General features: G+C 38.8%; 1 protein-coding gene across 16 annotated transcripts in view; it reads left to right on the top strand.

The window, feature by feature from the left end:
* The window catches only part of PARD3 (par-3 family cell polarity regulator), a 649,759-nt gene that overhangs the window by 402,442 nt on the left and 224,500 nt on the right, over positions 1-22,817 (top strand). For 9 of the 16 annotated variants that reach the window (XM_032837827.1, XM_032837836.1, XM_032837831.1 and 6 more), the window contains 4 exons: positions 6,018-6,206; positions 7,492-7,662; positions 15,858-16,017; positions 22,405-22,594. In XM_032837827.1, the coding sequence (XP_032693718.1) occupies positions 6,018-6,206; positions 7,492-7,662; positions 15,858-16,017; positions 22,405-22,594 (710 nt within the window). The remainder of the gene's footprint in view (positions 1-6,017; positions 6,207-7,491; positions 7,663-15,857; positions 16,018-22,404; positions 22,595-22,817) is intronic. The other 7 variants (XM_032837840.1, XM_032837841.1, XM_032837839.1 and 4 more) reach the window with 1 other exon arrangement.

The raw sequence follows: 22,817 nt of genomic DNA, 5'->3' as shown, positions 1-22,817 counted from the left end.
ATGTAATCTCCCTTCAACTTCTGTAAACCTTTTGTTAGCTTGAGAATATGATGTCCTGTCACCATGGCGTAATGGTTTTCTAAGAACTCTGGTATCCCTTCTGAGTACCAGCCCCTGCCCAGCATTTATAACCATGCTCCTAGCCCTTCTTTCCTACACTGGATTTTTGAAGAGGAAAAAGAATTAAAGAAGTGGCATGCAATAGGATTTTTATGTTACAAAGCAGTAGTGTATAATGGATGTTACAAAAATCAGTCAAGTATAGAAGAAAAAATCATCTGCTATTATGTGACTTCAGTGCCACCATTTTGATGTGTATTTTTTATGATTTTCTTCTTTACCTATGCAGCTAATATATATAAATATAAATATATATAAATTATAAATGTAATTATATATAATATAATATAATTATAAATTATATATATAAATTTTATATATCATATGTGTGTGCATATATATATATATGGTGTACCCGGCACATATCATATAGCTAATAAATGTCATGTCTGAAGCAGAAGGACAGGTTGGTATGTCCCTTCCTCCTAAAACTTTTACTGATACCAAAAGGCAGACATTAAACAATTTATTAAAATAGGATATCAAGGCTTATGATGGGTGACGTATTGGATGTTAAGAGAGCTTGCAGGATAAAACCCAATTTCTTAGTCATAAATGTTTTTCTGTCCCACCAAAAGGGATACTGTTTTAAGACATTTTAATAGCTGAATAGTATGACATTATCTACCTAATATCGTTCACGTAGGTTTTTCTTATTTTTTAGCTGTCATATTAAAGCAGTGAACATCCTAACATTCATTCTTGATCATGGTGTTTTAGGACATATTACTAAAGTACTACTATTTTTTGGGTTAAAAATGTGAGAGCTCTTATTAAGTGTTGTCAAATTGACTCCGATAAGTTTTATATCATTCTATATTTCACCAGCAGTGCAGGGAAGTACCTATTTCACCATCCTTTCTACATTCTTGGATAGCATTACTTAAAACAGTTTTCTTCAGTAGTTTGATAACTTTTGTTGATTGCATGCTTTCGTTGCAAGTAGCTTATTTTACCTATTTTTTGGGTTCATTCATCTTTAATGAATTGCTCATTCATCTCTCTTTCATATTTGTTGTGGGAGTGTTCGTCTTTTTGTTGTTAATTCATCACGTTTGTGCAATAATGAAATTAACTCAATGGAAAAGGGAGCGAGAGAGAGAGTCAGTAAATTAGAGTGGAGCAGGGAGCAGCAAAAACTTTGCCATTATTTCTCTGCTCATAACTCACAACAGTTCTGACACCAAATATGTGAATTTTCTAGACCATGTACTTCTTTTATACTGTCTGGAGTTAGTGTAGACCCCTCAGGTTATGGTCTTGGTCCCACAAGACTGCCCCCCACTCAGAGGCCATAAGGAAGTTGTGGGTCCCCAGGCTACTCACAATTTCTATCTAAGTTGGCCACGAATCAAAGGTTCCTTTGACTATCTCCTTCAGTTTGATAATCTGCTAGAGCAACTCACAGAACCCAGGATCTTGCCAATTTCTTACAAAGGTATTTTATTTTTTTAAATATTTGTTTGAGAGAGAATGAGCAAGTGAGAGAGAGAGAGAGAGAGAGGGAGAGAAAGAGAGTACATGAGCAGAGGGAGAGGGAGAAACACACTCCCCACTGAGCAGGGAGTCTGAAGTGGGGCTTGATCCCAGGACCCTGGGATATGACCTGAGCTGAAGGCAGACAGTTAACTGAGCTACCCAGATGCCCCCCCAAGGGATATTTTAAAGGGCACAAACAGAAAAACCAGATGGAGAGATATTCAGGGCAAAAATCTGCAAGTTCCCAAGCTCAGGAGCTACTGTCCCTTTGGAGTGGGGGTGTGCCCCCATTCTGGTAAATTGATACTTTATCAGCCTGGAACTCTCTGAACCTCATATTTTCACAGTCGTTATAGAGGCCTCAACATATAGGCGTGATCAGTTATTAAGTCTGTTTTCAGCCCCTCTCCCGAGAATGGGCTTGAGCTGAAGTTCTTAACTTCTAATCATGGCTTGCTCTTTCTGGTGGCCACATCCCATCCAGGAGCCACCAAGGAATCCACCCAAATGTCACCTCATTAGAACAAAAGATGCCCCTAACATCCAGAAAATCCCAAGGGATTTAGGAGCTCTGTGTCAGACACTCTTACTAGCAAATACAGGGTTGTTTTTTTTTTGTTTTTTTTTGCCCTGTGTCAGGAACTGGGACAAAAGACCAATATAGCAGGCATTGAAGGCAAATTTTATATATTTACATTTATTTCCTCTTATCTCACAAATGGCAGAATGTTGGTTGAAACATTTATTTATTTGCAGACCCTGAAATCAGCTATTGGACTCACATCTGTGATTTTAGGGCCTCCTATGACCTGGATACATAACCATACCATGTCTTTCCAGTATTTTGCGCACTCATATTAAAATTGTAGTATATTGAGGCTCAGAGATGACTCTGCTCGATTTTTTTTTTCTTCTACTTAAGATAACTTTTTTTCCCTCTCTCATTTGGATCGACCCATTTTCCAGATGAAGCAGGCTCAGAGGGACCTATGGGCCCGCTGTTTCCCGCAGCTGTTGGGACTCCTGTCTGAGGAAAAAGGACAGGCGTCCTGCTGGTGTTGCACACTTGTGGTTACTGTTCTGTCTGCAGATAGAAGTATGCATCTTTCCTGCTGTTGTGAGGATAGTGGGAAAGCAGATAGCTTTCATACTCCCATTCTGCAGGTTTCCTGCTTCTAGAATGCCTAACAAAAATGCTAGGGGAGTAGTAGGCACTGTAAAAACTGCCAGGTTGCATCAATGCAAAAAATCACTTGGCGTGTCCCTACATGTGTGATACGAGCTTGAATGGCACAGTTATGTACAAATGGCTTGAGAGACAAAGGAAGTACATTTGTTGTGTTTTTGTAGAAAGAATTTGACTCATGGGGCACCTGGGTGGCTCAGTCATGAAGTGTCTGCCTTTGGCTCAGGTCATGATCCCAGGGTTCTGGGATTGAGCCCCATATCGGGCTGCCAACCCAGTAGGAAACCTGTATTCCCTCTCTTACTCCCCCTGCTTGTGTTCCTGCTCTTACTGTTTCTTTCTCTTTCAAATAAATACATAAAATCTTAAAAAAAAAATTTGATTCAGATAGTTGTAAATTACACAATCTGGATGGAAACCCTCAAGGTGATAGAAAATTAGCTTCTCTTTTGTATCAGAGTGAAGAGATCTCCATACTAGAAGACGCTGTAAAAAGTTCTCTATAATGTGGCATTTAAAATGGTTTTTGAAGAGCAAATTTTTAAAAAAGATTTTGCTGCCAGAAAATTAAGTTCTAAAAGCTGGCATTAATTTCAGTCTTATGTCAAGAGCCAAATGGATTAATAATGAAATATCAAAGGAAAGTACAATCTCTCACTTAAATGTTTTTAATGATAATAATGACTTAAGACTTGATAAGAAAGCTGAAAAAGAATATCATTCCCATCCTGCAGTTTTCATAATAAATGAAACTTTCCTGTGGAGAAAATAGTCTCCTTTAAGACAGGTTCAGAGTAGGGCATGTCAGGAAATGATTCCAACTTGATTAAAATTTTTCTTCATATATTCAGTCAGCTCCTTATCTTGATTTTTCAAGTAGAAAAATAAATGAGAATTTTAAGCCTTAGTAAAACATTATGGAAATGTGAAAATCAGTAAACATTAAAAAGCCAAACTGAAGATCTAAATCAGTAAGTGACAATTAAGAACCTTACAGGCTTGCGGCAAACAAATGTGCTCAATGATCAGACCTAAATGTGCCCAGCTAAGAACTATCTTTGCTTTTTATACCTTTTTAAAGGCAACTTTTCCAGGAATATACGTACTGATTCTGATTAACAAAGTATGTTTTACCTTTAATGACTTCTGAATTTGAAATAATTCTGAAGGACACTGTGGTGTGTTTTGATACTGTTTTGTATTTCAGACATCAAAATTTACTCATACATTATGTTTTTTATAACACTTTATATTGAGATAGCTGTATTAATTCACACAGTCATTACTTAGTATTTTTTAGTTGTTTTGAACCATATGAATAAAAGTTTATAGAATATAATATATATATTAGTATTAGCATAGTAAATATGAGCTGTACCAATATTTTGATATGAGTATTTGATATTATTTCTCTCTCATACATTGCTTTTATTTGAGGTATAATTATTCTCTGGGAATATTTTCAATATAAACATCTTTATAATGGGCAGGCTTAGGCTTGATTTTGACTTTGACACCGAAGTATATTTGCTTTGTATAGTAACATAGGAATTGCTGTGTATCTTTTCAAGTTGTTCTTATTTTGTATTCTTTATTATATAGTTTTCTTGTTTTTAACATATTAATGATTTTATTTTACTCTTTGAAACATACCTTGTCCTGATACCTATGAGGTTGTCTTTTGCAAAGATGGCACAAAGAATATCCTACCATAAAACGTTAACAGTGGATATTAGTAAATCAGAAACATCACTTCATGAATCACATTATTAGGGATTTGGAGATTTCAAAAAAAATATCTTTTGCAGTACAAAATAATCTTTTATTGATAAGTGTTATACTTCCAAAAATTATTTCTTCTCATTGTGCTGTTAAATCCCCAAATTTGTAAAAAACAAAAACAAAAAACAAAAAACCACGTCATTATTATGTTAATTTTGGTAGTCACTAGAAAAATTTAAACATTTGTTGGGACACAGAGAGGAAAATTGAAGTCTCCTCACATTGCTGCACGATGGCCTCCTTTCACATGTGTGATTGAATATTCTTTAAAAGCACACTTTAAAGGATGCATTATAGTCTCGCCTAATTATATGCCATTAGATGTTTAGCTATTTTTCAATTATAATTTGATAAGTCCAGCTTGAGTGATTAGGTAGATGCTGGAGAAATATTCTACAACTGGAGAAAGCAGAGCAGGAACGTGTGGTAGGACTAGATGAGGGGCTGGCTGTGATTTGAAGTTTGTGCCAATTAGCTGTTATGTGGTTGGAAGTACTAACTTAGAAAAAGAAATCTGTCCTTCCCTATTTGGAGATGACCAGGGTAGAGTCCTGGTAGTAGGTGGGACTGCTGAAGAGAAGTCTGGAGGTGGGCTCCGACTCGCCAGTGCCATGTCGTAGTGGCAGAACATGTCGTCTGACCAGGGTTTATCAGGCTCTCTTTTCAGCGTCCCGTTCTTTCTTCCTCACTGTGTGAAGGGGGCTGGGCAGGAGCTGGGTGTCTTAGATGTGTTGCATTCTGAAGCAGTCTTCTCATGCGGTGATGACTACAGTTATGAAATCAAACCTTGTGCTCACCACTAATTAATGAAGCTTGGAGAACATCCCCCAGCTGTCTGAGGCATGCGACGGAGTTGAGGAAAGGTGTCCTCTACAGTTCTTTCTGCCTCACGATGTTGAAGGGTAAAGCTCTCTAGTGACTCTCTGAAAATGAAAACCTGTTTCTACTGGCTTTGTATCCTCATAACTTATTATTAATTGTGAAGAAAATGACATACCATTACTGAGCATTAAACTCTTAATGACATCAAAAATTCCTAATGACTAAAAGGACAAAGGTGTTGTATTTATTTATTTTGATTCCTGCTGTGACTGTTTTTCTCCTGTGGTTTAGGATATATAAACAGACAAAAAAAAAAAAAAAAGAAAACACCAAACTCTAGGAATCCACGTGTCTTCAGTCTTCAGCTGTATTTTTCCCTACATTTCTCAGAATCTGGTTTGAGTTTGTTTCAATATTGAAACAAGTGCCACATAAAAATATTAACAGCTGGTTCCAGGAGTCATCTGGAGGGGGTGCAGATGCACTATTATCGTGGATCTTGTCACGGAACTTTGGTGCAAATACTGTGCCTGTTAGGATTAAACACTGCTCATTAGCAGTCTTTAAAAATAGCTGTGAGGAAGGAACATTGGAATATAACGTGCCGTGCAATTTTGTTTCCTATTAGAAAGCAGAAGATGAGGATATTGTTCTCACACCTGACGGCACCAGGGAATTTCTGACATTTGAAGTTCCACTTAACGATTCAGGATCAGCCGGTCTTGGTGTCAGTGTCAAAGGTAACCGGTCAAAAGAGAACCATGCAGATTTGGGAATCTTCGTCAAGTCCATTATTAATGGAGGAGCAGCATCTAAAGTAAGCAAATGTTAACTCTACTCAGCTTATGCCCATTAACAAAAATATTTCATTACTACCCTATTCCTGTCTTGGGAACATATACACTGTGTGCGTGTGTGTGTGTGTGTGTGTAGGGGCACACGCCTGTGAATTAAACTGGCAAAAGACCAGATGAACAGAACATGTTTACAAATTTTATTGACATTAATATTTAAAATTTTCCATGTACAGGGGCTCTACAGAAAAGAAAGAAAAGCTAAAGAAAACTCAGAAGCTTAGATACCGTTTTAGCAAAGGGCAATAAGTTGTGGAGCAGTAACTAGAGAAAAAAGCAAAAAGGAGGTTTGGGCTTCTCGGAGAGGTCAGGTGTGGGATGGTAAATAGATGGCAGAAGCTGGTGGTAGATAAGGTTTCTTGTGTACGGTCTGTTTCGTCGCTGACTTATCTCAGTGCCATCCCTGTCTCTGGTGGTGAGGGTGGTTCTCTTCCCAGTTAGGGACAGGCGAGGGGCCATCTTTGTAAAAAGAACTCTCTCTTCAGCCAGCCGGGGGGCAGGGGGGAGCAGAGAGCTCCTCCTGCATCTGCCTGATTTCGGTTGCCTTCAGCTCCAAAGAGACCTTGTGCCAGGGTGGCGTGCTTACCCTGTAACGCCTTTTGTTTTTCCTCATAATACCCCATCCGTGATCAAGCGAGTAGAAATCTCTGTGATTTCTCATTTCAGGATGGAATCCATAGCTTCAAGTCCCCATTTTTTTGGTCTCATATTTTTACGAACCTTAGTCCTTGCAGTTGAAAGAAGATAATCCATGCAGACTTAGCTCAGGTTCTGGGCACAGAGCTGCCCTACGGAAAGGCTCGTCTTTCCGCTCTCCCCTGCCTGTGGGTCACTTAGCCTGTTGGCCAGTGGAGAGCAAGTTTCCTGTTTGTCCAGGGGGCACTTCTCTGCAATTGTGTCACAGCCTTGAGCTTGTTCTTGTCTTGGGTTGTAAATAACCTCTGTGGGTGTCTCTGGAAGCAAGAAAGTAATCACTTTGTGTCCTTTAAATTAGTATGCTATTTTGGTAAACAGATTATGATAATGACTTGATTTACAAATGTATAAATGATTGAAATAGACACAGGCTGCCGTGGCTGTTTAGACATTATTGTGCTCCTGTTCAATTGGGCATAATCCCTTAGGATTAAAGCCTTCTTTCTTTCCCCTTGTTTTTATTTTATTTTACTTTTTTTAAACTAAAGAGAAAGAAGCTTCTTTCATAACAGACTATTTAATAGCACTTATTTTTACCTGTTTTCTTCCCAGGATGGAAGGCTTCGGGTGAATGATCAACTGATAGCAGTGAATGGGGAATCCCTGTTGGGCAAGACAAACCAAGACGCCATGGAAACCCTCAGAAGGTCTATGTCCACTGAAGGGAACAAGCGAGGAATGATCCAGCTCATTGTGGCAAGGCGAATAAGCAAGTGCAATGAGGTAAAGTGTAGGAAATAAAAAGAAGACAGTAGCATTTGAAATTGTAATAAGACTAAGTTTTTGTCCTAATGGACAAAGAATGGCAGGTCCTAGCACTTCCTTCCAAATATTATAAAATTATCTTTGCTCTTTTTATTGTCTGTGGACTGCAATTTGTTCTTTTAGTTCTATGATCAAAGAATTCCTAAGTGCGCATGAGTATTTTTATGGCCAACTCAGCAGATAACACTGGAAATCTTAGAAGCACCTTTAGCTGGGTTCTCTTCTTGCGAACAGGAACACACCTCTCTTCTGTTCAGTGGTGTTGTACCTGGGAGAGAGAAACAGTGAAACAATGGCTTGTTCATTTGTTTCTCTAAAATGGGATGCCACTTTCAAAGTCCCTGACAGGGAAGAGTCTGTTTCTCTTGTGACATTGTCAAAAGTTCAAGTCTCCCCTTTTGTGCCCTGTGTCCCCTTTCTCCTTCACTGTGGGGTGGGATATTTCCCCTTGATGGCGTGCTTCGTGAGAGATAACTATTGCAGGAGGCCGTGGCGGGTTCTAAATATTTGCAGCAGTGCATCATGAGCAGAGAGTTGGAAGAGTAGCCTCTCCTGAAGGTTGTGATCATCTCTTTTCCCAAGTTTTAAAAAACAGTAAGTGGAAACATACTTTCTGGCACAGTGGGGTATTTGAAAATTTAAAAGGAATTCTATATTGATTTGATAATGTTAGAACTTAAAAAAAGGTTCATAGATCTATTATAAATTATGTGCCGTCTATACGAAATAGGTGGGAGCTGAGAATTTAGAGAGCAAAGCTTGTTAAAAATGTAGAGTTTGTTTTTGTTTTTAATCAAAGCTCAACTCCCCACATTTTCAAATCAACTACAAGGAAATGACTAGGAAATCATACAAACTGAAAATTATATCTAAATCGTTTAAGTGTTTTTCTTAATTTAAAAATCTATGTTATATATGTATAAAATGAGCTGTTCAGATTGTGTTCATCACTCATGCCATCCTGTAGGGCATTCATGTTTTGCAATGGAAGTTGGGTGGTCAATCTACATGTGACCAATTTGGGAAAGGTTATTGATTATTGACTTATTCTTTATTGTTTTTGTTTTTCAAATGGAGAACTTGTTAACAATAATTAATGCATTAATTTCCATAGCAATACGAGAACAGTGTAACCTTAACTAAAAATCTCGGAATGGAGAACACTGGGACATAAAAGAATTCATTTTCATAAGATAAATATAAATGCTGATTCCCTCAGAGTAGGCTACTGGAATGGTTTTCTTGAATAGTAGCATTTTTATTCATTGCCAAAAATTATTAACTCACCTTTCTAATATAAGTCCTGTAAAGTGCTAGTTGATAAATTCTCCAAAGTTCACAAGTACATTGTTCTTTAGTAGGTCTTTCTCTAAAACTGAATAATATCACATTCGCAGGATGGTATTTGTTTGGCACATGTTTATTGAGCATCTACTATATTCAAGAAATGTGTTGGATCCTTGGGATATGGCAGTGAATAAAAACAGATGGGGCTCCTTCTCTTGCAGAACTTATATTCTACTGGAGAATATGTCATATTCTCAGTCTCTTTAAAGATAAAATTAGTAAACGCCTTCTCAAAGTTTTCTTTCACAGAAGAGCATGGGATGTTCTGGGAGCACTTAAAACATTAAGAAATGTACGCTAAAGACCAGCATCCTGAATCTAGACATGCTTTGCTGTGATTTGGATGAGTCCCTATTACTCCCTAAACAGTAGCAAAGCAAACCTGTACCGGCCTGAAAATGTTTTGATAAAAGCACTGATTATACTCCCTGTTGTCCTGTAAAACACATGAAATTGGAATCCCACTGAAATATCTCTGTGTCTCATTTACTTCTTCATGTGAATTTATGTGAATGAAATGATTTAAGTAAGGGAACAGCTGCAATAGGCAGTAATAGACTTTAATATTCAATATTCCTTGTGGTATCATTTTCATACGTTGCTGGTTATTACTGTTTCTTAGGAGAATATAAGCTCATAAAACAATTATATCAAAAAAAAAATCATATCACGAGTGCTATGCTTTCTTTGTAATACTACCGAGAAGCCTTTTGTACTGACAGGGTTTAACTAAAGAATTATATGAAGACAGAAGCGCTCAGTCAGCTTCCCATAAGGCATAAGACATGATTTTGCTGTTGTTGTACTTATATATTACCTTTGGAAGAGCAGCTCCCTGAATTACGAGAGAGTTTGTGTAAATTATGTTACAGTAAATATTGATACAAGCGTACGGTGTCTTGTCATGAATGAACCTCAAGCTAAAATAATGTGCTTGGGTTCCCGCCTTCTGGGTCTATTAGTCAGCCAGAGTCCGGCCTTTGACAATATCACAAAACTATATTTTACTAACTCATCTTTAAATCAGGGGTTTGCATATGTAATTTCAAGCCAGAGGAGATGAGAATTTGCGGAAGGAAAATGGTTTGTACTTTGTCACAACTCTCCGTGCCCTTTTCTTTTATGTAGGAAGTGCTGTATATTATCTTAATTTTTTTCCCCCCAAAATTATTTGTCAACTCTCCACAGTAGGTATCGTCTCCTTATCCAGCATTTCACTCTACAGCACATTTGAGACATTCTCTGGAAGATGTTTCTCAGTGTCTTTCGCTTGGCCTTTTAGGAATCTTGGAAGCCAGCCATCTTGAATCTCTTCTTACCTGCTCTCCTCATTTTTCTCCTACTTCACTCTGGCTCTTCTCTCTCCTTTGAGGTTCCTTTATTTCTGCCTGCTCTGTTACTGTGAGTGTGCCTCAGCGCTCTCCCTGGACTGGGGCCTCTACCCTGTGCATGCTCCTTGGGAGGTCCTCAGGTACCCCCGATGGTAGGACCAGTGCCACAAACCCGTTTCCAGCCTAAAATTCTGTTCTGGTTCCAGATACTCCCTGGTTTGTCACAAGGTGCCTAAGACTTTATTTATGCTTTTCCTTCAAAACCAGTTTCTCCCTGAGTTCTTCATCCACCCTGATCTTCCCTACACCCAACAGACCCCCACTGCCACTCTGTGGTTTAGAAGCTGGAGATGTGAGTTCACTCTTGACATCTCAGATGCCTTCCCTAGTTCGGTAGCCTCTGCCTCCAGAACCTCTCTCTCCTTGAGCCACTTTTCACCAGCCCCTCTGCTGTGGCGCCACCTCAGACTCCCTTGTCCCACAGGACTCACTGCTGCAGTCCGTCCTCCACACTGCAGGAAGGCAGGTTTTTCCTCAGAACACGTTGCTCATGTCATTCCTGGCTGAAATCCCTTCAGGAGGTTTCCATCCTCTCTGGGACGGGCATCAGTCTCCATCCCATGGGCCCCTGGGCCATGCAGAAGATGGCGTCTGTGCCCCTCCAGCCTGTCCCATGCAGCCAGTGTGAGCTCCTCTGCACTGCTTGCAATTTCTCTGTCGCCTCTGGGTTTGCCCCATTAGCCCATTCTGCTCCTTGGCCTCACAAAGACAGCTTTCAGCTTCTAGTTTCTCTCACCAGAGTATTCCATAGTCCCACTACTTACCTTCATCTAGCAACAGTCATCTTGTCCTGGTTTTTCTTTTTAGTTTTCTTTCGTGGGAACTGTGAATTCTGAGATGGCTGGGACCTTGTCCATCTGCCGTGTTGCTACCTCTCCATCACTTGATGTCCAACCCAGAGCTGACACCTAAGCACGAACGGAATGATTAGGGAAATAATCCTGGGGAGGCTGATGTCTTTAGCAGAAAAGATAATGTAGTTATGTTAGAAACTGAAGTTCTAAAAACAAAACAAAACAAAACAAAACAAAACCATCAGGCATGGTAACCAAACTAATATTTTGGCAGTGATTCTAGATTTCCTTCGCTTTCCTTACCTTTATTGTTCTTAAGTACATTTAAAAACATCTCATTAACAATAATTGTTTCTTTAGCGGGGGGGGGGGGGGGGAAGAGAGAGAGAGAAATGGCTTCCTGTTGTTTTGTGCTCCTGACCCGATAGATTAACTTTTTTGGAGAAAAACTTCTTAAGTCTTTTCCATTGGATAGAATACATAAAGCAAGGGGCAGAAATGTTGGTTACCATCACAAAGAAAACTTTTGTTGAGGACTTTGAAGGAGAGTAGAGGGAAACAGGAGTAAATACTTGACATTGTTCCTTGAAGATTGAAAGTAACCTGTGTATGACAATTATGCAGATTGTAGATGTTCCAAGGAAATTAACGTTTGTAGAAATTACTGCGCTTTAACACAGCTTGCGGTTTTCTCATTGTGTCTGTGTTAGACACGATTTCATGTAAAGCCTCGTCTTAGTACCAGTAGAGAATGTGGCCAGGTGAGCCTTGTGTTAGACCCCATACAGAAGGGTTTAGTCATCAGGGACTACTTTAAAATGAGTCTCTGAAGTTTAATCCTCTTAGAATTAGAAAGCTATATGAGAATAGGAAGGGGCCTAAATTACCATTTATGATTGTCTTCACTTTATGTATTAAGAAATAAATGCAGAGAGGTCAAATGATTTGCTTAATGGCTGCAAGGCCAGGGTAGTGAAAGTAATGTAGAAGCAAGGTGCCCATTCCTCTTACACACTCGAGTGGGCCTAATTGGCTATGAGTGTGTTGTTCAGGCAGTTTATATTCTGGTTGTGTTAGGAAGTAGCATACAATAAAAGCATGGGGTTTAGCATCAGACAGTCCGTTACATTTTGGGTCTGCCACGAATAGGCAGAGTGACTCGGGGAGGTTCCAGTACCTCTCTGATCCTCGGTGTAGCCCACGGTGGGTGGTGAGGGGGGAGGATGGGAAGGAGATGAAGTGTTGTCCTGCCTGACAGCAGAACCTGAAACTGACCCTAACACGACGACCACTCTTCTCCAAAACTCAGGCCTGTCTTTTTATTCATTGTTTCGTTTCTACCCAATCTTTGGACGTTAGTGCTTTCCACAAGAGACCGTTGTAATCTAGGCTATGTACTGTGCTGTGCTCTCAGCTTGAGACCTGCTTCCAGTGGCCTAGTGTGTGTAAGATCTCCAAACCATTTTGAGGAAAATCTGAGTCATTCATTTGGAAATTAATTTATTCATCCATTTAGTCACCTAGTACCTGCCCTGTGCCAGGTATTGGGGATAAAATAGAATAAGCCCATAAATATTGAAATGTCGAATAATAAGACAGTGACAGTTACTAACCAGAACCCAGTCTGTAATTTGCTGCGGAGATCAGGGCCGTATCTGTGCCAGGTTTTTGATGTTAATGGTTGAGATGGTGGGATACAATTTCTTTATATGAAAGACAGCATTTGACCCACTCGTGATTACTTACAACAACATGAGAATTTGCTAAACACTGCAGAAAATATATTAGTTTTTTTAAAAGAAGCCAAGATTTTAACTCTTCCTAAGAAAAGTAATCAAGTATGTAATGGAAAGCATATTGATTGGACAGTATCCAGTTTCTTTGTTATTATATATCATTTGTTACTTTCTGATTATAAAAGCAACATATGATCATTTGAATATCTTTTCTAAGTATGGACTACATTTACATTGTTTTCCAGTATTGGGGTAATTCCCAATTGTATACCTTTGCAGATAATGTTATGGTAAAGAACTGATTCACATGAATCTTTATTATTCACAAAGCTTACTATTTTGTGAGGGCAGTGACCACCACAAAGTGAAAGAAGTGGCCAGGTCAAGGAGTATCAGATGTTTTTGGACCTGTGATGTACATTTCTGTCTTACTTTAGAAAAGACTGCTACCCAGTACAACTGAGAGCTGATTTTTTTCTAACAGGTGGAAAGGCTTTCCTGTTTTTCCAGAGGTGGAGCTGAGGGGGGCCTGAGCACAATTACTCCTCCCTGGGACTAAATTAAGTTAGATTGGAGAACATTTTTTGCACCTCAAGCAACAAGCCACAAAGTAAAAATTGTGGTTCTTTTATTTTAGTATCTTCTTCTAATTAAGTTTGACTTGGAGCAGGTTTTTATGTAAGGAGACTTATAGGGCCTGGGTTGCAGACCACCCTGGGCATCTTTCCAGGACCCTCTCATTCTGCCTCTTGCCTGTACCACCATAGTGCCCTGTGGCGTGTTTCGTGTTCCTAAACTCCTTTTCTTGCAACAACAAAGAATCATCAATAGATTTAAAACAAAACTGTGAACCCCAAACAGGTTTTTTTTTTTTTTAAAGAAATTAAAAGGCATTGTATCTTCTGTTAAATATTTATGTAGTAGGCTACTGATGTCTTCATTTAAATCTGTCTTTTGAGATGTAAATTAGACATGGTTAGGGAGGTAGGGGAGGTATGGACTCTTTCCCATGAAAACGTTCAAGTGTGAGGTTCTTTCTGAACAGGCACCTTACTGTTTTTTTCTCTAGAAAGCCTGCATCTGCTTTTTTTTTTTTTTAAATGGAATTTTTATTCCAATTTCTAAAATTCTAAAATAGCCTTTTAGATTATTTAGGGATTTCTCATGAATAGCTTTATAAGGATTTTATCATCTAGAAAATTATAGTTATCTAGTTCAATTAAATGTAATCTGTTAAGCAAATGTGAGGATGCATTGTTTGTCTTATAAAATAAATTGTACAGTAAGTAGGTCTCGTTTAGAGATCTGGATTGCAAGTTTCTTCAGTGTATGTGCTCATTTAAAATTTTTTTCAGACATACTTGTTCTTAAAGACATAGGGTATTGCTTCTGTTTGTTCTTGTTTTTACCTCCCCAAAGTACTTAGGAATTGAGGCATAGTATTCTTTCAGAAAATGTCCTTTTATTTTTTACATCAGAGACCTTGAATATTTAATTTACTTTTCTGTGAAGCTGTCAGTTGTAATCAGCAATTTAAAAAAAAAAAACTAATAAAACAAATCCTCATTTCACAGTTTAAACCTTATTGAGTCTAATTCACTAGCGCTGTGAGTTTATTATTCTCCTGCAGTTTGACGTGCCTCCAATTGTAATTGTGTTGACCCTTCAATGCATTAAATCTCCCCAGTGCTTATCAAACTGGGAGAGATAAGTCTACAATTCGGAACTTCATTAAATATCTCATTTATATTAAACAGATGATAGCTTCTAACAGAAATAATAATTTGTTCCAATGAAGGAGCCACAGCCATTGTGGTTTCCTCTGTTTGGGATGTGCGGTCCTCTCTCCCACTTGGCGGTGCTGTGCTGCCTCCCCCCAGGCTCCCCCCACCACCAGCTCAGCCCTCCCTGCTAAGCCCTCTTTGTCTCTGGCTGAAAGCCAGCACTGGAGCGTCATAAGATATTAGTCTATGGGGTTAACCTCAGAGCCCACATTTGGAGGATTGCTGTTAAGTGTGCTTTGTTCCTCCTTGAAGCCGACTTGTTTCAAGGCCTTATGAACATAGGTTCCTTATTCCTATTATTTTTGTGAAGAATCTGACCTATGAGGCACAGCTGTTTTAAAGAATGCCACATACTGTTTTAATCATGGTGACGGAAATTGACCTATATTCTTTGCTTATTTTTTTAGATCATATATGTTTGTGACAAACACATCTTTGCTTCATTAGAATATTTGGTCCTCACTTCTATATTGTTTGCATACTATTAAAGTGGTTTTCTCAGGTACTTACTATCTTAAAATTGCAGTAAGAGAATAGAATGATTTTTTACTAATTTCTAGCAGAAGAAATGTAGACTCAGTGAATTGTTCAAGACACCTGAGCTCACAAGTGGTCTTTAGGTCTTGTAGAGTAGGTAGTAATTCTACCAGCACTTGTGAGGTATATCTGCTTATTATAGATACAAAAAGTATAGCTCAGTTCCGGCTTCCATTCTGATAAAGCACGCTTTATGCAGAGCAACATCTCATAAAGAATTCCGAATTAAACCATAACTTAAATTGACTTTAGCAGATACTAACAGTCAAATTGAAAAACTAAGCAGCAAAATAAGTTTTTTTTAAAAAAAAAAAGCTTTTAATATACATATTTTTCCTCCAATGGTTGCAATCTGACAGAACTTCATGGGAGGCCCAGTGTAAAGTGGCAGAGAAAGTTGGTCATTAGGCAGAGCTGTCATCACAAATTATTTTGGTACAGGGAGAAAAGTTCTAGTTCATTTGGTACCCAGTTGGATACAGGCCTTGGGCAAGTTGTTATAATTCCCCCATGCTGCTCATGGGCCTCCAGTACTGACTTTCCCTTGCCCCCTTTTCTCCGTAGCTGAAGTCACCTGGGAGCCCCTCTGGACCCGAGCTGCCCATTGAAACGGTATTGGATGATCGAGAACGAAGAATTTCCCATTCCCTCTACAGTGGGATCGAGGGGCTTGATGAATCCCCCACGAGAAATGCTGCCCTCAGCAGGATAATGGGTGAGTCAGGTAAAACTCTGTTTATCACATCTTATTTTTATGCTTTCCTGGTTCACTGGAAGGTTATTAATGTAATATTAATGTAAGGCAGGTCCGTGTTTTTAAGAGGAGAAAGAGCAGGTTCATTATAATCATCCAGGAAGTGTTAATAGTGGAGAGACTGAATCAATACATTGATTTTGTTAAGTGAATTTTAGATCCTGTAACCTGTGGGGGTCTGGGGGGGAAAAAAGGAAGGGGTCACATGGAAATACACTCAGTGATCAAGATGTGTTTAGCTTGTTCGAGAGTAGAAGTGAAGCCGTGTTTTAGGAAAGTCAAAATTCAGTGGTTTATGACAAGGAGGATTCAAAGTCTTGTATCTTTCACAGCAACACTGTTTATAGGGAGAGGAACGAACGCATCTCCACATGTTTGCAGGTAGATGAACTACTCACATTGATTTGGCTTGTACTCAGTCGGGTATTACCATTTTTAAGTTGCATCTCTTCTTTTTCAAAGCCCTCATTTTAAAATCTGGAAGCTGGTGTTTTGCATCCTTTGTTTGGATTCAGCACCATACTGTCTGCTTGGCCCCCAGTGGGTAATGAGGTTATTAGCACGAGCTCCGCAGCCGCGCAGCTGTCTCCTAACAGATCCAGTTAATAAAGACTTGCTTTGCCACAGGAGTGGTTGGATTGACTGAGTTGCTCATCTTGGGATTAACTTGTGAGAGTTTTCAAATTTAAAGCATAAGAAGCTGTTTTGATTAAAACAGCACCTGACATAAAACACTTTTATTGTTGGTGTGTTTCGCAAGGCTCGAAAGTAAAACCCTAAATTTAATGCCATTTTGAAACATTTAATGAAGATTTAATACAATTCAAGTCTCCATTTCGAAGCTTCATTGCGACAGGAATTTATTTCCTTCATCAGTGGACATTTGTGGAAACCTTCTATTGACAAGACGTTTGTGTACACACTTTTGCTGTAGATACAAAAATGAGTGAGACACAATCTTTGCTTACAAAGAACTCTCTCCTGGGCGTGACAGGAAAAACCACATAAAAATGACTACTAGAATTTTCTGGTCTTCCTTTGGTCCTTCTAGCTTTCCAGTTTGGAAAAGTTGCTAAATTCTCAGTTCCTTATTTTGTTGCACATAGGACTTAGACCTGCCAGCCCTTGGTTTGATTTTGTCGATAATTTTCTTTTTTTTTTTTTTTTTTGCCTGCTTGGCATAAATGGAAGTAGGGGAAGGATGTTGAAACCATTGTGCACCTATTAGGGGACACACAGTTCTGAGAGATCACCACACTAATCTTCGCTTCTTAATGATCGTTCTCTTCACTGGCATTGCATTTCCCATACTTTCTTGGTTTTGGCGTGAAATTTATCTTTGTTAAATACTTTTTTCATTAATGAAAATTTAGACCCCTTGAGAGAGAGTGCATGTGTCCCTGGATCTGTGTGCATACAAAGTGATACGCTGTAATTTCCCCTTTATTATAGGAACGTAGGACTTGCCATACTGAATCAGACCATTGGTCCACCAGTTCCTGTAACCTGCGTCCTGCCTCCAATCCCTGATGCTTCAGAGGAAGGCTGAGAAACTAAAACTAAAAAAACCAAAAACCCCAAAATTCACCTAGTGACCTTTTGAAGTGCTGTCTATAAGGGGTTGAGGATTCCTTCATTTTCTTCGTAGTCTGGTGCCCTGATTTTGTTAGCTGTGGCTTCATTATTAGGCCACTTCCGTTGGCATTGCTGTTGTTCTCCCTTCCCTCCTGTGGAGATGTAATGGACTTTTAAGGCTCCAGATGCCTTCTGGGGGCAGCAGCTTCCCTCCCAGCTCTGTGCTTTGTGATCTTTGTGATGTACTGTGCATGCCTTTTGGGTCGGGGGTGAAAGACTCTTTACCCTTTGTTGGTAGGCCAAGTTAATGTTGAACAATTTGGATATTTTCTTTACATCGTTTTTTACATATTCTACTGCCAACTAGGGATCCTGTATAGTTTTGCCCTGAGAAATGTATATGCTTAACCTGATCTGTCTTGAGTTTTACAAATTTGAGAACTCAGTCTTCATCAGTCCATACTCCATTATCAGTGGCCCTAAGAAACAATTAGTTTGCTAAGTCCGTTCCCAGGTCCTGCAAGGGATGTTAGCTTACAACTAAATACCAGAACAGGTTACCAAATATCAGATAGTAGAGTACTGAATTTCTGTTAACCTAAATCAGTAGCACTAGTATTATCTGATTTGCACAGAATGTAGGTACATGGAAATCTCTCAGGTAGATCTTGTTTGGTTACAGATTGTCTTCTGTATTTAGAATAGCTCGTATGTAGACACTAGTGGAGGTGATGGTATTTACTTTATGATCTCCTCTGATTCAGATAGAGCTTTGTATTGAAATTCCAGTTGATTAAGAAATGACTAATTGTATGCAAACAGGGTGAATTTTTACCTAGAAAAATCCTCATGTGAGACTCTAGACCAAAAGGAGCTTTGAGGCTAACTCATTTCTGTGGAAACATATCTCAGGAGAGAAGCTTTAAAAAATAAATCAAAAAAGGAAGAGATGGAAGACTTGGCAGGATGTTAGGGGTCATCCGCTGCATTCTCCCTCTTAACAGATAAAGGACCACCGACACAAGATCCCATGGTGATTTTTTTGTTTTATGTTGTTTTTGGTTATTTCCTTTTTCTAAAAGTAGCCCTCTCTAGGGCATAGTTAGACCACACAATGAGGACTAGTAATGATCGTTCTTTATTAATATTAATTTATCCATATCTTTAAGCAAAAAGCATTAGACGGTCTCTAGAAGCTGTTCCATTCTGGTGGCCACTGTGTTCTGAGAATTAGAACAGCTCATCTCTGAAAACAGCCTTAGAAATCATCTACTCCAGCTGAATTATCTCATGTTCAGAGGAATTAGGGACCAGAGAAGTTCAGTGACAAGTCTGAAGCCACAAGGTTTCTGTGTTCCTGAACCAGTGAGGGTGTGTCTTCTCCTGATTCATGAGTCCCATATTACTTCAACCTGGATTGGTCTTCCTAGCTTTTGGTCGGGTCAGCCAGAGTTGTGACCAAGGCAAGATTTCTGTTAATGTCTTCTGTGTGGGCCTACCTGCCACTAATCAGGGCTTTTAATCCTGGATATTCATTAAAAAGAAATCTCTAGAGAACCAACCTAGGATCACTTCATGTTAAAAGACTTAAAAAAAAAATCTCCTAAATTGCTGGACTGCCTTAACTATAATAATCATTAAACAATAACAGGCATGGTTAATTTAACCAACATGTTCACTAAAATATATCGCAAGTTGACACTTGGGGTCATGGAACCTTAATTTTTTTTTTTTTTCCAAATTTAATCTGAAGAAATTTTCTGTTTAAAGTAAGACCAAAATCTGGTATATTCGTTTTAGAGTTTAACCTCAGTAGTTTTTATAGTCATACATTTGTGGTGAGTTTAATAAATATTTGTGCTCAGCATATTTTTATCTTGTTAGAAATTCAACATTGAGAAATGGAACATTTATGTTATTTTTATTGTGAGTCAAATCACTGGAAAAGTTTTCATCTGTTTTTAGTGTCATGAATGGTATTGCCTTCTATGTAAATGTACCAATTAATAAATGTTTAGTAAACAACCATTTCGTATCTCATTGTTTCACTCCTCTATAAGATATTGATTGGTTTAAATTTTAGTCTGTAGTTTGTTGGTTAACTAGTTGAAGAAGGAAGAATATTTATCCATCAAACACCAGATCAAAGGCTTCTCAGATCACCCTTGGAAGGTTTCACGTTTATGATGTGCACACATCATTAAGAGGTATTGTCTAGGTGGAGTTAGTAGAACTTGGAGTGAAATAATTTAGTTGTCCATTATTCCCAATATATTCCTGCATCCAGAATCAAAAACTGTAACTATTGGCGAGTACGTTAAGAAGTTGGGAATCTGATGAAAAATGTGAATTCTCAAATCTTTTGAAATATTAGCCCCTAGAATCATTTGTGAGAGGAAAAAAGCTAAATTGTTTTCTTATTATTAGGAAAATTTCTTACCATTTATGTATAAAATTTTGGATCACTTAAGGTACAATATTTCTACTCAACACAGCATATTATAAAAGGATTGTCATATGAAGAACCATTCAGTGTTCCATATTGCTTATTAGGCTGTCTCCCAGAATATATTGTGTAAACCCAAGAGTTTTAGTTTTTGTGTTTAAAAGCGAGTGCACTATAATTATATTGTAATTTTTCCTTCCAGTAAATTTTGCCTTTGTGAGGACTTGGCATTTAATGCTGTGACACGTGCCTTGTCAGTGGTGAGCTGTCAGGGATAACTCTGGTTTTGTCATTCTGTGCACTTTTTAGGCAAAAAAGTCTGTCTTGAGAAGGGAATATTTCTTTTGGTGATAGTCCTAGGATGTCCAACTTTATTTATGAATGATAATTTTTTAGACAGATTTTTGTCTTTCTGTTTTGAAGTCCTAAAACTCAAGTAGTAGTAAATGAATAATTTGAATTCAGGAGAAGGAAACGATTACGTTAAATTTGATTTGCTTTATAATCATGAGCATTCATAAAAAGTTGCTAGTTTTCACAGTTTGTCAAAATGAATGCATTTCAAATCAAAATAGAGTGTTTTTCTTGATAAAATGCTGTGTTGCTGTTTCAGTAAACATAGAGTATTTCTATAATAAAGTAGTTGGTGCTAAATAATGAATGCATTTGAAACGTCTAGCACGTCCTCTTCTGTGGGTTGTCCTGAAAAGATGCATATCAACTTAATTTTTGTTCCTTTGTTGAACGTCTAGAATAATATGTGTTTTAAAAATCCTTCAAGCCTATATATGCCATCCCATAATTGCCAAAATCGTGTTAAAATAAAAAGTCATCATTTGCACATTCTTATGAATGTTTGTTTTAAAAATTAGATCTTAAGCCTGATGTTAAAATGTTAAAATCTCTCCACATGTTTCTGTGGTACTATTTTTAAAAGTGGCTTATAATAAAGGGAAAGAGCACCCTGTGTAAAGTGTAAAATGGTGCCAGTGTTGGGAAAGGACAGCAGTCAGTTTCAGTTGGGTAGGAGCCAGTAGAGCTGGCTTACCAGATTGGAATATTGGACTTCAAATGAGACTTGTCCCATCCTGCTGTAAGATAATGGGGAAATTGTCAATTCTTGTCTTGTTGGGAGAGCCAGTCATCTTACCCTGATGTGTGTTTCTGTGAGTATGAACTCTCTTGATGGATCCACTTGGACCAAAGTCTTGTCCAGCGAGGTCTTACCCAGAAGTATGGCATGAGATTTGAGGAGGAAGCCAGAACTGTGGATGTTTTGGGGAGGAAGATGCCTCATCAAAGATAAAGAAGCTTTATCTTTAGTGACTAAGGGCTTGAATCTTAATTTTGTCCCAAAAAATACATCCGTCATGCTGATCCACGCGCCCGAGCAGATTTCCCTGAAAGAACTCATCAGTAGAGACAGTTTGGAGTCTCCCTTACCAAGAACGTTACATCCGAATTGAATAAACAAAAATATACGGACCCCACTGTCTTGGCCTGAAATCCTTTGGGCAGTGAGATCCTATCATTTCAAGATCACTCCCGCCATCTCCCCGTGAGGCCTCGACTCTGCACGTACTCATCTTTGAAGTGCCCCCCTCAGTGTACCGGGAGCTTTTCTCCATCATGAATTTAATGATGTTGTTGCCAATGCGTAAAGTCAATGTCATCATTTCTCCTAGCAGAAAAGATCACATTCCTCATTCAGAGCCCAGCTGTGAGGTTAACTTTTGTGAAGATCCCTGGCGTCCTCTGCCTCCAGCCGCCCAGGCAATTACCAGCCCTAGTGAAGGCCATAGTCCTTTTAGCACATCCTTCACACCACCAGTCAGTTATCCCAGTTTGTATGTTGGGCTCTTTCTCTAGGGTGTGGGCTGTTCAGGGGCAGAGATTTAAGTCTTTCTTTCATCCTTGCTATGCGGTATGTGCCCAGCAAATGAGTATGGGAGTGATTGATGTAAGTCTGCAGGGCTTCCCTATAAATTTCCTGGTAAAATTTTTCAAAGGACTTTCACAACCTAGAATCTGTGTCGCATTTTCACATTAGAAGACATTCTGGAGATCATCTGTGGCTTTAGGAAACCTGAATCCAGTGAAATTAAACTCTGTGCTGAGAGCTACGGAGCCGCCGAGTCAGAGAAGGGAGCAGACTCAGGGCCTCCACTGGCCATTGATTTGTGAAAAAATAAATTTCCTTCCTTCTGTTTTGTTCCACCAGGTTGAGCAGACATTTGGAAATTTAGCCTTTTTCTAATACTGCCATTCGTATAGCTATACGCGTAGTCCTTAGATCGAGATCTAGAATTTCTCTTCCTTTTCTTTCCCCTGGGCAGGTAAATACCAGCTGTCCCCCACGGTGAACATGCCCCAGGATGACACTGTCATTATAGAAGATGACAGGCTGCCAGTGCTTCCCCCACATCTGTCCGACCAGTCATCTTCCAGCTCCCACGATGACGTGGGCTTCATGACAACGGACGCTGGCACGTGGGCGAAGGCTGCAATCAGTGATTCAGCAGACTGGTAAGATCGCCCTCCAGGCTTGGAAAACATTACTTAATTGCAATCACCTTCATTTTATGTTTAAATGGTCTATCATTAAGCACAGTTAATCAATTTTGTTTTATGGCCGTGTTCTGTTTTCATGGTCTTAATACTCTTAATTATCACTCTTTTAATAAAAGATTCCCCTCCACCCCATAAACTTGCCCCATTGTTTTAGCGTGTCCAGAGCTGTACTGACTAA

Source organism: Lontra canadensis, unplaced genomic scaffold, assembly GCF_010015895.1.
Source record: "Lontra canadensis isolate GAN:19392208 unplaced genomic scaffold, GSC_riverotter_1.0 scaffold100, whole genome shotgun sequence".
NCBI classification, from domain to species: Eukaryota; Metazoa; Chordata; class Mammalia; order Carnivora; family Mustelidae; genus Lontra; species Lontra canadensis.
Note: the sequence above shows the minus strand (reverse complement) of the source record. Positions and strands in the feature narration are given on the sequence as shown.